Source organism: Palaemon carinicauda, chromosome 4 (assembly GCF_036898095.1).
Source record: "Palaemon carinicauda isolate YSFRI2023 chromosome 4, ASM3689809v2, whole genome shotgun sequence".
Lineage (NCBI taxonomy): Eukaryota > Metazoa > Arthropoda > Malacostraca > Decapoda > Palaemonidae > Palaemon > Palaemon carinicauda.
Window position 1 is genome coordinate 99,415,853 of NC_090728.1, and position 15,276 is coordinate 99,431,128.

General features: G+C 35.5%; 1 protein-coding gene across 6 annotated transcripts in view; it reads left to right on the forward strand.

Annotated features, from left to right (window-relative positions):
* The window catches only part of LOC137640078 (RNA-binding protein Raly-like), a 790,460-nt gene extending 782,425 nt beyond the window's left edge, over positions 1 to 8,035 (forward strand). For all 6 annotated transcript variants that reach the window (XM_068372525.1, XM_068372520.1, XM_068372523.1 and 3 more), the window contains one exon: positions 1,293 to 8,035. In XM_068372525.1, the coding sequence (XP_068228626.1) occupies positions 1,293 to 1,463 (171 nt within the window). In that variant the 3' untranslated portion in view covers positions 1,464 to 8,035. The remainder of the gene's footprint in view (positions 1 to 1,292) is intronic.
* Positions 8,036 to 15,276: the final 7,241 nt, after the last annotated feature.

Below are 15,276 nucleotides of genomic sequence, written 5' to 3' on the forward strand. Positions count from 1 at the left end.
TAGTTGATTTATATTATATTCTTTGTTATTTTCTAAGGTATTCTTTTTTTAATATCAGTTTTATTTCTCTGTCTACGGTAGGGTATATCTAATGGTAACATTAACCTTCGAATATACTAACAGAATCCATAAGGAAGTTACAAAAGGAGGAAAAGGAATTATAAATTGAGTGCAAAATTCCGCTCAAATGTGACAGCATAGAACCTAGAAGTCTGATTGATCTGGAATTTATTACCTCAAATAAATTGATAAAATAAACATGAGAACGACGCCATTGTGCTATCTCCGAGTAGTTGGCAAACATTGAGACACTAGGGTGAGAACTAAGTCAAATTTCACAGAAATTTTATTTGCATAAGGGGTAAAGGGGGCTTCTTACATTTTGAGACCAGGCTACCTACACAGTCCAGATATATCTGGGCATTGGCTGCCTCTAAAGCAGCTACTGACTCTGCGGACGCTCGTTTCTGAGAGCGTAGTAGGATGACCAAGATGTCACTTTCTAGATAAATCAGAGTTTGACTCTTATGAAATGGCGTTTTATATTGCCGTTAATGTTAGTTCTTGTCGCCTCGTGCGATAGTGGTAATAAATATGTTGGAAAAAGGTACAAAATTATTATTCTAATATTGGCATTTTGAAGTCAAAATAAAGTTGTTTTCCTCCCTTAATGAGGTAACTTAAAATAGACCAGGCTGATAATAAGTGTCAACTGAGATAACCCAGGTCTAAAGATCATCTTTAGTCGTCGAATTATATTCCTGGGATAAAAAAAAAAAGTTCCAAACTTTCAGTAGAACAGAAACCCCCTAAATAAAAAATTTTCATCAGATACCTTTTGAAATTCGTTTTATGATTATTATAGTAATATGGTAATGTGAACGGTGTTCCTAACATGGGTTAATCTAAAGAAAAATCGGTGTTTTTTCTTCCCGGTAAAATTCTGTGTTCTATATTTCATTTCGTGTAATCCATCTGACCATTATCTGCGTAGCTGTCGAAGTTTTTGAAGCATGTTTCGTTCCAATATTCACTAATTATCTGAAAACAGGTTTTTATTCGAACCTTAAGGTCTTATTAAAGGGAAGGCTTTTTTATGAATGTGTCTCTAGGATATTACGACGAAAGTCTTATTTTGTGTATTCGTTCCAATTCTGTTTTCTTGTGAAATTTTAAGAATATTCGGAATTTGAAAATTTAAGCAAATTGTCAGAAAATTGTGTTGTTGCTCTTTTCAAAGAAACTTATTTACATTTCGCATTAGGTTAAAAGTGTGTTTGTTTTTATTTCAGAACGGCGTTGGAGGACTTGACGACGGCGAGGGAGGCCACGGCATGAGCAGCACTGAGGAGATGGAAGGTAACAGCACCGAGATCATGAACGGAGCGTCGCCCCCAACGCTTCCCACCGATGTGGTGGTTCCCTCGTCTCTCAAAACAACAGAGGCTGTCGTGACACAGTGAAGCACCTCCATTTTGGAGACCTTTTGCTAAGCTCCATCATCATCTGGTCCCACTCCTTCTCCATCGACCTGTTTCCTCCACCCCCACCCATTTCTAACTACTCCTTCCCCTTCGTATTTCTCACTGAACCTCCTCACAACACACACTACGCAATAAATGCTATACTAAAAAAATGTCTAAGGGATGAGATATACACTCGAGAGCACCCATTACCTCAGAATTACTCTACCACCTCCTCCACAAATCTAGAATCAAAAGAAATGATCTGGTATATCGAGATGCAGAGCTTCCAACACCAACACCGACACGTGAAGCATCTGTCATTTGTATACATATATTTAGAGATATATATTTTATCTTTGCGTCTCCCAACGCCACCTCCCTACTTTTGCAATAAAGGATCTTCATAAAGATGAATGACATTACTAGGATGTCCCGAGACTCCAGTTTGTGTGTAACCTCCTGAAGGAAAGGGTCGGGTCGTCAGTATTAGTGTCGCTTGTATGGTAAAAGATTTTCCATGATCTTACATAGACCGTATAATCTCCTTAGATTACAATATTCATTGTATATATGGGAACTTGCATTTGGGATTTTTATTTTTATTTTTATGTTTTGTTTTCATTTTCTATGTAGTCAGAGAGACATGGTGTTGTACGAAGTTTTTTTCTGTCGTACGGTTAAGGAGGGTCTCAGTCGACCACAATTATGAAAGAAGTTATGATTATTTTTATTTCAAAAAACTAAATCTATAAAAGTAATAATGATGATGAAAGTAATTCTTAGGCTTCTCGCACATCTTACCAAGCCTTCATTTTCTCGTTCATTCCCCATTAGTGAAGACTGACAAAATATGGAAATACCTACAGTATGTAATTAGATCAAATAGTTTGGCATTGAATACCAAAACAATATCTCTTCGTAGTCATTGCCGTAATTTCTGTGGAACTGTATTGTTTGATAATTAAACAGTAACAGATAATCATTATAGTCTCATTATTTAACAAGTTTTTAGTTTGTCAGCATAGTGAAGCCAATAATGAAATTTTAAACTTCCACAGAATCAGATATAGAGAAGGATTGCTAATATATTTCGAAATTATGTGGTTTTAAAATTACCGGTGTGAACTCTAGTCTCTTAATAATTTAAATTTTTTTAGTATAAGGTTCTGATAATTCGGTTAAGTTTATAGAGTTGTTATTTGTTTTGCTTATTTGAGACCAATATCTTATAGATTGGAGGAAGCATTTAATTACAAATAATTACACCATTTCATATAATAGTAGATTATAACAACAGCCCAACGTTCTGATCTCACAGCTGTGAGAGTATTGGGTCGATGTTAGATTACAAATAAGTAGTGAAAAAATAATCCGGTTTTTTTTGTCATTTATTCACCGAGGATAAGTGATGCCATCTAGTCAATCTATCTAGTCACTTTTAATTTCCTTTTGTTTTCTTGAAGCTGTGAATGATATCTGAAAGCATCAGAAGTTTCATAAAGAAATAAATAATAATTTGTTTGGGAAAAATATGTTGAAAGGGAAGTATTATTGTCTTTTGCAAGAAAGATATTTTCTCATAATAGTATTTGATCTTTTAGCTGTTTTATTGCCTTCTGTCTTATAAGAATGGCTTATAATGGTCTGTAATGAGACCCGAACCTGATAGTTTGGCCCTTGAAAAACTACGTTGCAGAAAGACTAGAACCCCAGTCTAGAAAAGTCTTCGACTCCTACATTAGAAATGCATTTGATTTGGATTCATGAATGAAATAATCATTTCTTTTTTCGGAGGTGGGATACTGTTTTTGTTAGTTGTCTATATTTGTTAGTATGTTAATGATTAAGGTGGTTAACGTAGAGCGTCAGTATTATCAATCAATCATTCAAATGCTGTGATGTCATGATTTAGGGTAAATCTTGTCATTTGAAATAATTAAACGTAGGAAGAAGGATAAAAATAAAAAAAACCATAGTAGAAGTAGTGTTGTTTCATATACTGTATTAATCTTTATAGAAAAAGATTCATTCTATTTGTCTTTCTCTCTATCTCTATATCTTACTCTTTTTTCCTACTTTAACAAAGTAAAAAAAAAAAAGACATGTTGTTGTAGCAATCAGTTCGTATATTTCCTTGAAGCAACAACGAAGGCTCATTTAGGCCCGGACTCATCCCGCGCCCGCATCCTGCATGGTGGACGTTTCCTGCAATGGGACTCTGGTTGCCTTGGATATATTAAAATGAACTTAAGGCTTTCAGCAAGGCATGACGTCATCCATGTGATTGTTTTTTTGGTTACACACAACGGCCACGTTATATAGACAAGGTGTTAAAACGATTTTTCAACGATACCTCGGCTTTTTTCAGAGTATCTCAGAGCATTTTGTGTTTCGAAACAACTTGACAACATATCAGAAGTGTGGAAGTAAGGATTTTGATACAGGCTTATGTGCACGATTTTGTAATTACACATGCTGCAGATAATCAAAACTCACATTGACTATTGGTTTATGAGTAGTGACATTAAAATTTTTGATGAACATTTTCTAGGTATTTCTTACCAATTAGAGACGAAAAACATGAGCACATAGTACTGGTGACAAATAAGTTCGAAGTCATAAACTCTTAATCTTTAATTGAACCTCTAGTAAAGGTTCTGTGACATCTTGTAATACGTAGCTTTGTCTATATAGCAGGTCATCAGCTTCAGAATGCTTTACCCGAACACTGATAGACATCTGCAGTGTTGTGTTGCATAGGTCTGGTTTAATTGATGTAAATTTATGCGTTTTACCCCGCTGTTAAAAGGAAACTGGGCTTACCATGATTTGTAGGTACTCTATTCGTCTAGCTTATTTGTAGGTATCCTAGCAATGGCGCCATGAATACCAGTGTTGAAGTAGAAGTGCAGAAGAGACATAAGTGCAACATAAAGCTTCCGTGTACCGGTGCACGCAGTTATACCATTAATTTTCATGAAACAGTTGTATGGTTTGGCAAACTACCGTAGATTAAGCAAATATTTCTATTAGAAGTAATAGAAAAACACCAAGGGGCCTGCGTCGTTTCCATAGTTGCATCTCAATAAGCTGTACAGTGAATGGAGAGGGAAACATTAGCTAGTCATCAACAAAATGCTTGCAATGATTCGAGTGCCTCTGCAATTGATGTGGACAGACTTACAAATTTAAAGTGCCTCTATTAAAAAAATAATAAACAATTGTATGGCCATTTCAGATTTAACTCTCATCAGCTATGACGTTATGCCTTGCAGACGTCAGTTTTCTAATTATTGCCTTGGATGTCATGACCAGAGATAGTTTTGCGGATATATTCTTAGACGCTTGTATTCTCTCCGTAGTTGGTTTTCAAGAAGTCGAGGGCGCATTTGGCTGCTCCTCTTGGACATGAAATCTCTTCATTTTGGGTCTCGTGTATCAAAAAAATTCAAATAGATCGTCATCCTGTTTCATAAGTCGCTTGTTTTGACAAAGGAATTTAACCTTTTGGAAAATGATGATGACTGTCTTGTAGTTACTTATTTTGGAGTTGAGCGACTTTCTTAATTGTCTTTTTACAGTACCGTCATACATATCAGAAAGTTAGTTGTTAGGTAATTGAAAATGGAAGGACAGATTTGTACCCAATATCATTATAATCGTTATGTATCTCAAAGGAAGTCTTTGTGCCAAAGATAGGCTGAAGATAGGTTGTAGCAAGAATGATAATTAATTCATATAAATAATTGCCATTCAGATAAAGTAGACTTTCTTTTCTTTTTCCATTAGATAGACTCATCATTCAGAACAAGAGTTCACCTCAGTTTGCGGAGTTGTTAGGTAATCTAAAAGATACTGAAGTCCAGTGGCGATCAAGGGAATACATTACTATTGCTTTGTCCCAGCTCTGGATTCTTTGTTGAACTATGCTCTAAAAAGAGAATTCGCTCAATAGTTCACCAGGCAATGGTGTTGTGTAAGGGTTCGGGCCCTATAAAGAGGGCAACAGACATTCAATTTGCCTGTCAAAGTCAAGGCCTCAGAATAAACATCATTGTTCTAAAATCGCCTTCGTTTGTGTACAAATCTTCCCCGAAATGATCTGTGAAGACATGGCTTTGTTGGTTGTTTAAAGGATAAAACTTTTTAGAGGTTAGGTACATATCATCCATCATGTCTTTGTCTTTTAGAATTGTGGTTTTAAGCAGCTGTTTCGTGCCTAGGATCATGTGTCACTAAGGGGTCATTGTCTTAGAGGGATTCACTCAGTCTTTTCTGAACCCACTCTCGCCTCTGTAGGCACCTTCATGCAATCATCAGCAACTCTTTGTCTTAAAGCAAAAATCTTGATGCCAGGAACCTGCACGTGTATCAGTCTTGGTGCTCTTTGCGAACCAGGTTTTCGCCTCTCCTGTCAATTTTTAACACAGTGACGCTGCTCATTTCTTCACTGGCGTAATTTTTGGGGGAAAATTTTAGTCTTTCAGATTATTTTTGGGTTCTCGAAGTGTTGGATTTGATATAGCACTAAAAATCTGAGTGGACCCCTAAGTATGTTCCTCAAAGAATTTTTCTCTGTGCTGTGAATAGAAAATCGAACCTCACAGGCCTTCCACTATAGGTTCCCAGCAGCTGGTTCGGCCGCATATAGAAATTAGCATCCTTGTGAATTTTGAGACTTGGATTTGAGACTCTCCCTCTCCCTGAAACCCCTTTGTAGATGATATAAGAAATAAGGACAATAACTTAAATGGTATAATCATGGTCGTTTTTCCAATTTTTAGGAGAATTAAAAGTATGCCCCGTGGATGCACTAGGTGACTATGCTAAGTCAACGGTCAAGAGTTATAAACTAGCGAAGAGGATTGGATGTTGAATTTACGCTGAAAGGACCTTATGGTGGCTGAAAGATATACCTCTGTTGAGGAGGACTTATGTGCTGGCAATCGAGTTGTTAATATGGGGGGTTATTGACTTGAGCTAACACGGGGCTCTAGACCAAGCATAATAATGATGCAGTTTCTCCAGGACTGGTTAACTGACCGTATTAGAGCATCAGGTAGAACATGATTCTCCAAAGTCGTTTATAGGCTCTCTTTTTCAAGTGTTGGGCTATAGCTCCTCAGTCTTCATGAACCCGTAACCCTCTTTTTTGATTAGACATAGGTAATATGTATTATCAGAATTCATTTCTTATGTAGAGATGAAGGACTCACGATTCCTGGATCTTATCTGAATGCTTTTTCTTCTCAAATACAGTATGTATCCTATAGAGATGTGTATATATGAATATATAGGTATATCATAAATTTCCTTTACCTTATCCAAGCACAAGAAATAAGGTCTGGTACTTGTGAGCTCTTTACAGAGGACATGTGAGGACGTATTTGAGAATTTCCACATGTGCCTACATATCAAAATCTCAGAATTGGTTTCTTGTAGATCTCGATGCATAGACGTAAATCATTCTTTTTAATGTGGCAATGATCTTATTGAAATCGTTGAATAACGATAGGATATGCTTTACAACAGTGAGCAAATTTTGTGTCCTAAATATCAATTGGAACTTGGGTACCTACCTGGTCTTTGTCAAGTGTCCCCAAATGTTTTCATGTTGTCTTGAATCCTGTTTAAAAGAAATAAGTTTTTAGGAATATTGGTTTAGGGTCGACTCTTGGTCATTTTGTTCGCCCAGGGGCCATGGAAGTTTCTGCGACCAGTTGCAACAGCCGGAGATAAAAGAAAACCTAAAACATTTTTTTTTTCGGAACACAGACGTCAATCATAACATTAAAGTCTTGGCATCGCTCACTGTAACTGCCCCAGATATTTGCATGGTCCGTTTATTTTAGTTCCCCCTCCCACCCCAGTTCCCCCAAACTCTCCTGTCTATCCTCCTTTCCCAGAATAATAAAAAAGAAAACCTTCCCTACAACCTTACCGAATAACCTACAACAACCCTTTGAGTAGATAAGATCTGCCAGAGGCAGTCTAGAAGTCATAATACTCTAAGTTTAAGAACATAGTTTATAGAAATGTAACCTCAATACGTGACCACATATTGGAAGGAATGGGTTTCCCTGATCGACACATGAAATAAGGATGTTTTCTTTTTTATTCACATGCAGTATATTTTATGTTGTTGTTGCAAGAATACAATGTTACTGTGTAGTCGGCAGGCCCGGCAAATTACTAGCCATTCACGGCAGGCCCGGCATAAAACAAGCCTCTTATGGCAGGCCCGGTAAAATACAAGCACTCATGGCAGACTTGGCTGTTTAAAACTATCATGAAGGGCCTGGCAGTGTGAATATCAACGACGACAGGTCCAGTATTACATAAGCTTACCACCTTGCTATAGTTCAAGAAATCCTTTATATAAACAATCACATTATTTGTTAAGAATTACTAACTCTGTTGCTTGTATCACTGATTGAGAAATCACATCAAATTATTTTTTCTTTGTTTCTCTCAGTGCATTCTATGAGGAAAATTCTAAAAAAACATAAGAGTGATATCGTGAATGAGTGTACATTAAATTAGAATGCATTTCAATATAAAAAAAATCAGTCATACCAAGACTGTTTAAGAGACTGTTAACCAATGTTCTAATGTTTGGTGTAAAACTCTTGATTACAAATTCTGCTTTTTAGATCTTAGTTATTACAGTATTAATAGTTTTTCTTTTTTCAAGGTTCTAGAATTTTTTCTTTCACTTTATTTGGTTGCACGTGAAGGTGGAAAATATATTTTGTTAGAGGAACGAATATTATAACGTCAGGAAACAAATGTAAATGACTAAAAAAAAATTCTTACTGGCTTCTGTAGGTCAATGTTTTCCTGTTATTGTGGAAAATTTATAGCAAATGAATGGGTAAGGAATAAATAGATGAAGTAGACATTTTTTTTTCTATTTTAAAGAGAAAAATAAATGTATAAGTTTAACCCAGGTATCAGGTGCTTTAATGTTCATTTAGTTTATCATTCTATTTGAAGAAGTTATTTTCGATACTGAGGGTCAGTGTCCAGAGAAAATTCTGACAATCTTTCCATTACGAATGAATGACTCCAGTGACTGCTAAGGCTGTCAGAATCAGTTTCCCCCAATTGGTATGTTAGCACAAACCTCAAGACATCATCAGCCCTTTGACTCGAGACGCGAATTGACACTAATGGCTAAGGAGGACCAAGGGTTGTGCTAACTGGATCCTAAAGCAGGTCATCCATTAGGTCGAAATTGCAGTGTAAGGCAAAGATTTTATTTTGTAATCGCACCCATTCATATCATGCAGTGAATATCACAGTGATACCTAGAATTACCCATGTGTATTTTGACATATGTGAATCCATTTCCTCAGTTGTACTTTTTTAGTGTACATGTATTCAAAATTTTCCTTTCCCCTTTATTCAAATATAAATATATAAACATATATATTTTTTCCTCTGGTTCAAATTGGAAGGGCGACTTGTAAGAGCGCGTAACAGAGATGGCAGTGGTCTTACTTTACTCATATAAAAAGTAGCGTGTTAAATGTACGTTAATATTATTATGAATGTTTTGTAACAGTTGGACAGTAAAAATTGTTGCGACAAGTGTGTGTTTCATTTTCCTTTCCTTTATTTTTAGATATTGTAAGCTCATACTATATGAACGTGATTAATTTTTTTTGCTTGAAACAATTTATCCTTAAAAAAATATTTTCATGTTTCAAGGATTAAAATATTTCTTATCAGTATTTGATCGTTCCATAAAATTTAAAATAATAATAAACACGAGTATTGATTTCAAAAGTCGAAAATGGATAAACTTGTAGATTTTCGGAAGAAACGGTAAAAAATACCCGAGTAATTAGGCAGGATTAATGGTTAGTATCACTATATGGCAAAAAGATCTCGTTATATCCATGTAGCATTGATGAAAATGAAGAAGAAGAAAAAAAAGACTACGCTAAATGTAACAAAGATATCTTAAAAAAAAAAAAAAATCCTGGTAATACTACCACAGTTTCCTCTTACAGACTGAAAAATATTCATTCAGATGGTCATCAGCTACCTTAATTGGCCAGACTTGTTTACTTTGCTTGCGGCGTTAATGGTCAATATAGCTGCTTGTTTGATTAAACCTCTGTAATATCCTTCACCCACTCTTTCTCAGCAACTTTTAGATTCGCAGACAACTCTACTTAGTGAGTTTCTTCAGTTGCTGTTTTCTAAGTTTATGCAGACTAATGACTTCATAAAATTCATGTCCTCTTGGAATTGCTGTTCAATACATGGTCCAAAAGAAATTAGGTTATCTTTTCTCTTGTAAGTTTTATTGAAATACTGTGCAAAAAAAAAGCAAACATCAGAGCGAGCACATAGATATGTATTTGCTTTAAACGACGAATATGGAAATATCAAGAAATGAAATGGAGTTGGAAAATTGCAGGTTTCTATACAAAAGTGATTTTAAATAACCCTACCAATAGAGATAATGAAACACCTGAGCCGGTACCAAAAGTAACATGAGAAGTAAAGAAATTATTAAAAGACATGAAAAGAGGCAAAGCGGCAAGAGAAGGTCTAACAGTTGATTTAATAATAGATGGAAGAGATTTCCTAGTAAAACTCGCTGACATTTACACAAAATGTTTGCAAGAATGCTCTATACATACAGCTTAGAAATAATTATCCTGCTAATTCACAAAAGGGAGACACAAAAGACCCGAAAAGTTACAACCCAAATAAGTTTCCCCTGTATTATATAAAATATTTACAAAGACCATATTAAGTTCAATATAAAGGCTGCCAGACTTTAATCAACCAAGAAGTGCAAGCAGGCTTTATATTCAAGAACTGACCCTATCCATGGAATTAACCAGCTAATGGAAAAACTAACAGGGTATATAAACCACTATGTATGGCATTTATAGGCTATGAAAAACCTTTTGAATCTGTCAAAACTAAAGCAATAATGAAAGCCATTAAAAGACATGGATTAGATGAATCTTATGTTAGAATACTTGAAGGATTTCTATACGGGAAGTACAGCACTCCTAAAACTACATAAAGATGGTGAGAAAATTTCGATTGAAAATGAGTTTGACGAGGAGACGCCCATCTCTCCTGATTTATGCGCAGCGCGTCTAAAAGAAGTTTTAAGAATTTAGATTGGGAAAATGTAGGAATTGCATAAGATGAGAATAGAGAAAGCAGAAAAGAACGATTGAAATTGAATGTATGTGAAACAAAGCTAATGTTCAATGAAAATCCAGAGAGAGAGAACAATAAAGGTGATGGACTAATCTCTGGAGATTGTTAAGGAATATATGTACTTAAGACAGACGGACTGTGTTTCCCCAGGACATGAGACCGATAATAAAAGGATAAGAATGGGATGGAGAGATTTTGGTAAAAAAAAATAATTTATAGAAATAAAATGCTTCTTTCTCTAAAGCGTAAAGTATTTAAGGAGATGGTCTTACCAATATTATCTTGCGTAGCAGAAACTTGGAGCCTTACTAAAGCCTTATAACATAAGCTAGGTACAACCCAAAGAGTTATGAAAACAATAAGTATGAGAATAAAAATAATAGACAGAGAAACAGCAACATGGGTACGAGAGAAAACCATATAAGTAGATGATCTTCTAACAACACGTAGGCAAAAGAAATGGACATGGTCAGGACATATGATGAGAATGACAATTAAAAGATAGGCAATAAGAATAACACAATGGGTCCTCAGAGATTGCAAACGAGGCAGGGAAAGGAAGAGATAACGAAAGTTACTCGTGTGAATAAAGAGTACACAAGTTTTTGATATTACATAATGTCTTATTTTTACACGGACATTAATGTACAGACACTATCCAATTATTTAATGCCATCTGTGAGTAGATAATCATAAACCTGCAAAGTTGCAGCACAATAGCGAATAACAACAACTAAAAGTGGACCATAAAAACAGCAAACGTAAGGAGAAAATGGTAAAAAGTTAAAAATGTTAATTTTGAAGAAATTAGTAAAATTGGATCATTTCTCTTGAAGTCATTCCATGTTATCAAATTAAATAGAGAGAGAGAGAGAGAGAGAGAGAGAGAGAGAGAGAGAGAGAGAGAGAGAGAGAGAGAGAGAGAGAGAGAGTTCTTATTATTAAGTGAAAGGGCAGAAATCCAAGAGAGAGGAATAAAGACCGAGCACAAGCATGCAACTAAAAAACAGCTTCAATTTTATACATGCACACACAAATTATGGAAAAGTAAGTCATCGATTTAGTTTCTTGTGAATAAAGTGAGGTCTGATAAAAGCTCAGAAATGGTTAATATTGTGATGCTTTTGGTCACAATAGGTCAGACTAAGTACTGGTTACTCATGAGAGAGAAAAATGAGTACTTAAAGAACTAATGAATATAGAGGCCTGAGTGAGGGGAGGAAAATCCCATTTGAAGTGAACATGAAATTCACCGAGAAAGGATATGGAATATAGTGCGAATGCAGAATGAAATAGATTAATTATGACGAATAATTAGGGAAATATAATCAGTAGCCTCTTTGGAAAAGCGGGACATTTTTGGTAAGGGTTCGACACAAAGAGGAAATTCGATGAATTGTGATAAAAGATGAGAATGGATTTAAAAGGCTGAGTGAATATTTAGATGAGAAAATGATTGATGAATATATATAGGAAGGGAACTGAACGGAAATAGTAATTTGAGCGATGTAAAACAAACTGCATAGTAGCGTAAGAGTTTATTAAATTCCCACGCAATAGTAGTGGGTGAGTATGAGCATATTATGCTTGAAAATATATGAGTGGTTTTCTTATGTAAATTATTACCGCTACTATTACCTTATCTATTCATACAAAATAACGTATGCTTACTCATTTGATGCATTCCATTCCATATACTGAAATCCTGCATTTTTCATATTAACAAAGGGTGCATTCTTATCAAGTCCCCTAAAGACCAGAGTTTTTTAGACGGAAGTTTTTTTTTTTTTTATATTTTTTCCTAGATGCAACAAGAGTCATGAATAGTAATGGGATATGTATTACTGGAGAGGAGATTTTTCAACCTGGACCAACCACACGGGACCAGTACCAAGCACCAATGGATGCAAAAGCAAAACAATGCAAACGAAAGCCACTGCAACTACTATCTGTAAAAAAAAAAAAAAAAAAAAAAAAAAAAAAAACTGGAGGTACGTTATGGGTTTTGTCTATTATTTTTGGTTATCGTGAAAGCATGATGAAAATTTTCCCTTTCCCATTGAAGATTTGTTTATAAAATTTGTTTATAAACGTTCTCTTAGTCGAAATAAGATAAGGAGCAGAATGTATGAAATTTTTTTAAGAGACAAACTTTCCACAGAAATGGTGGGAATAAAAGATGATTGTTAAGCCAACCCTAATTCCTTTTAAGTTTGACGTACATGTTGGATGCAAAGAAAGAAATATAGTTGAAATCATAGAAATTAACTGTTTGAGTAGATATATGATGTAAGAAGAATTAATAGAATAAGTTAAGAGATGAAATGGATATGTAAAACACATGGTAAAGATTGTATTAAGTAAAAGGGTGGACAGAGTAAGTATAGGGGATTTGGTCATTTGGAAATAATGGACAGCAATAGGAGAGGAAATTGCAAACTTGAGAAGTATTAGAAGAGAGAAGGAGAGGATGTTTCCAAAGGTTCATAAATATGGATCCTCCAAAACTTGAGGGTTCTCTTGGTCCTCATATTCATCAGTCTCATCAAGGCTCTGGTAATGATAACCAAGCAATCCTAGCAACTCCAATGGCACTGGCTGTGCCAGCATGCCTCAGCTTAGCTTTGAAGAGTGCCATAAGAAGGAGTCGAGAAGTTGTTAGAAACTAAGCAACCTTAGTCTATGCACCAGCTGTTGACAAGCTTAAATTATCCATTTCTCACAATAAGAAAAAAAATGTATGCCACTTAAAATTCAAAACAATAAAATCATGCTGTGTTAAGGGGAGTCTAAAAAAAAATCAAGGTCACCTTTAAGAAAGGAAGAAAATAATCCTTCCAATAGGGTTCGATGTAATTAAACAAGTTAGATTCTCAACACTCAACACAGAAAGAAAAAATTCCCTTCAATAAGATCAACAACACGACAACAACAAAAACAACAACAATAACAAAATGAATCCCTGACAGGCCCCCAATTCTGTTACATGAGGGTATGACCTCACAAATAAGAATGAAAAGAAAAAGACTTAGTGAGAAGGAAAACAAGAAGACAAAAAATTAAAGGGTTGTGAAAACAGGACAGCACAATACCCGAAGCCAGACGTCTAAAACTGAGGTCAAGTTCAAAATGAGGCTAAATTCCACACACTTCCCGATAGCCGTAACACAACGAAAAATAATTCAAGGTACTATTTGTCTTGGTAATGGTAATACATAAATAATTGGGTTTGTCGCTGATGTAAGATTTTGCATTCGTGCAGTCACACACAGAATAGTAAAACAGTCGTATCTATGGTAATGCATACAATTAAATTAAATGATAATTTACAATAATTTATTTACAGAGTGAGCGGTAATTTAATAAAAAAAAAAAAAAAAAAAAAAAACACTAACGCTACAGATAGCAATGGTCACAAATACGAAAATTAAAATATTAAATATAAATAATTCCTCCGCAGGGAATATAAGAATTACCTAGTGCTATTGTTATTGGTAAACTCCAAAAGAGCAAAGAAACGTTTACACAATGAATAAAGATGAAAAAAGGATATCTTCTTGCGCTATACTTTCCAGGTGGACAATAACGCAATTGCCTCTCACAAAAACTATACAAAATAATCAACACAAAATTAACCCCCAAAAATTAACTTGCAGCCATAATAAAAATAAAATACAGAAACTTTCTTGAAAGTTCCGTTTCCCATAATAGTGACGTGATTCTATTATAGACAACTTTACCTGGCCTTACCCCTAACTGTACACAAGATTAATTTTCATAAAACCTAAACTTCTCAACGAATCTATCTCCAAGTGCATTTTCACGGGGCATGGGTCTTTGGACACCCCTGAGGCCGTCAAATTAGCTATTCCCGAAAACACTACAAAATCCAGAATGCACGAGCTCGTGCGTAGAGAAATTAACACAGGTCTTTGAAAAATGAATTAGCGCCCTATTTCTTCCCACCAGACATAACTGATAATCTTTTTTCCTTGACTTCCCTAACCCATTCATTGGTGTAGTACTTAGCTCGAAGTTGTCGATCCCCGTCAACACTGTTCTTTAGTTAATGGCAACCAAGGTCTGTAGAATACTCTATACACCTTGATGGCAACTACGAGTCCAAGGCTTTCACTGCAGTTTCAAGGCTGGAAAGGGGTGAAGACATAGGAGAGTCTGACTTTCGTTCCTGGAGAGATGGAGCTGATAGTGTTAAAATTCTCAGTAACGGCCACTAGGTAAGTGACAGTGTGGTTGCCTCAGCCTGTCCTTGACTTCTGAACTTGGGACTTGGGTATGACGGTGACCCCTTCATAACTCTTATGGCTGGTCACAGGGTCATGATTAGCTGGTTTTTGGCATGGGCCTGTGGACGGATTTTGGCGGCTTTCTTTGCCTGAAATTTTCTGATGTTTATTTAGTGGCATTTTCCCAGGGTTAGATGAGAGATTATAAACAGGAGCGAAAGGCTGGGCTAGGAAAAGGGTGTTGTAGACGTGTGGCAGTATCTTACCTCTATGATAGAAGACAGGGGAGAGGCTTACATTTATACTTTAATGAATCTAACTGCAGGATAGAACTAAAGATTACATACAATATTGCATAGGTAATAAGA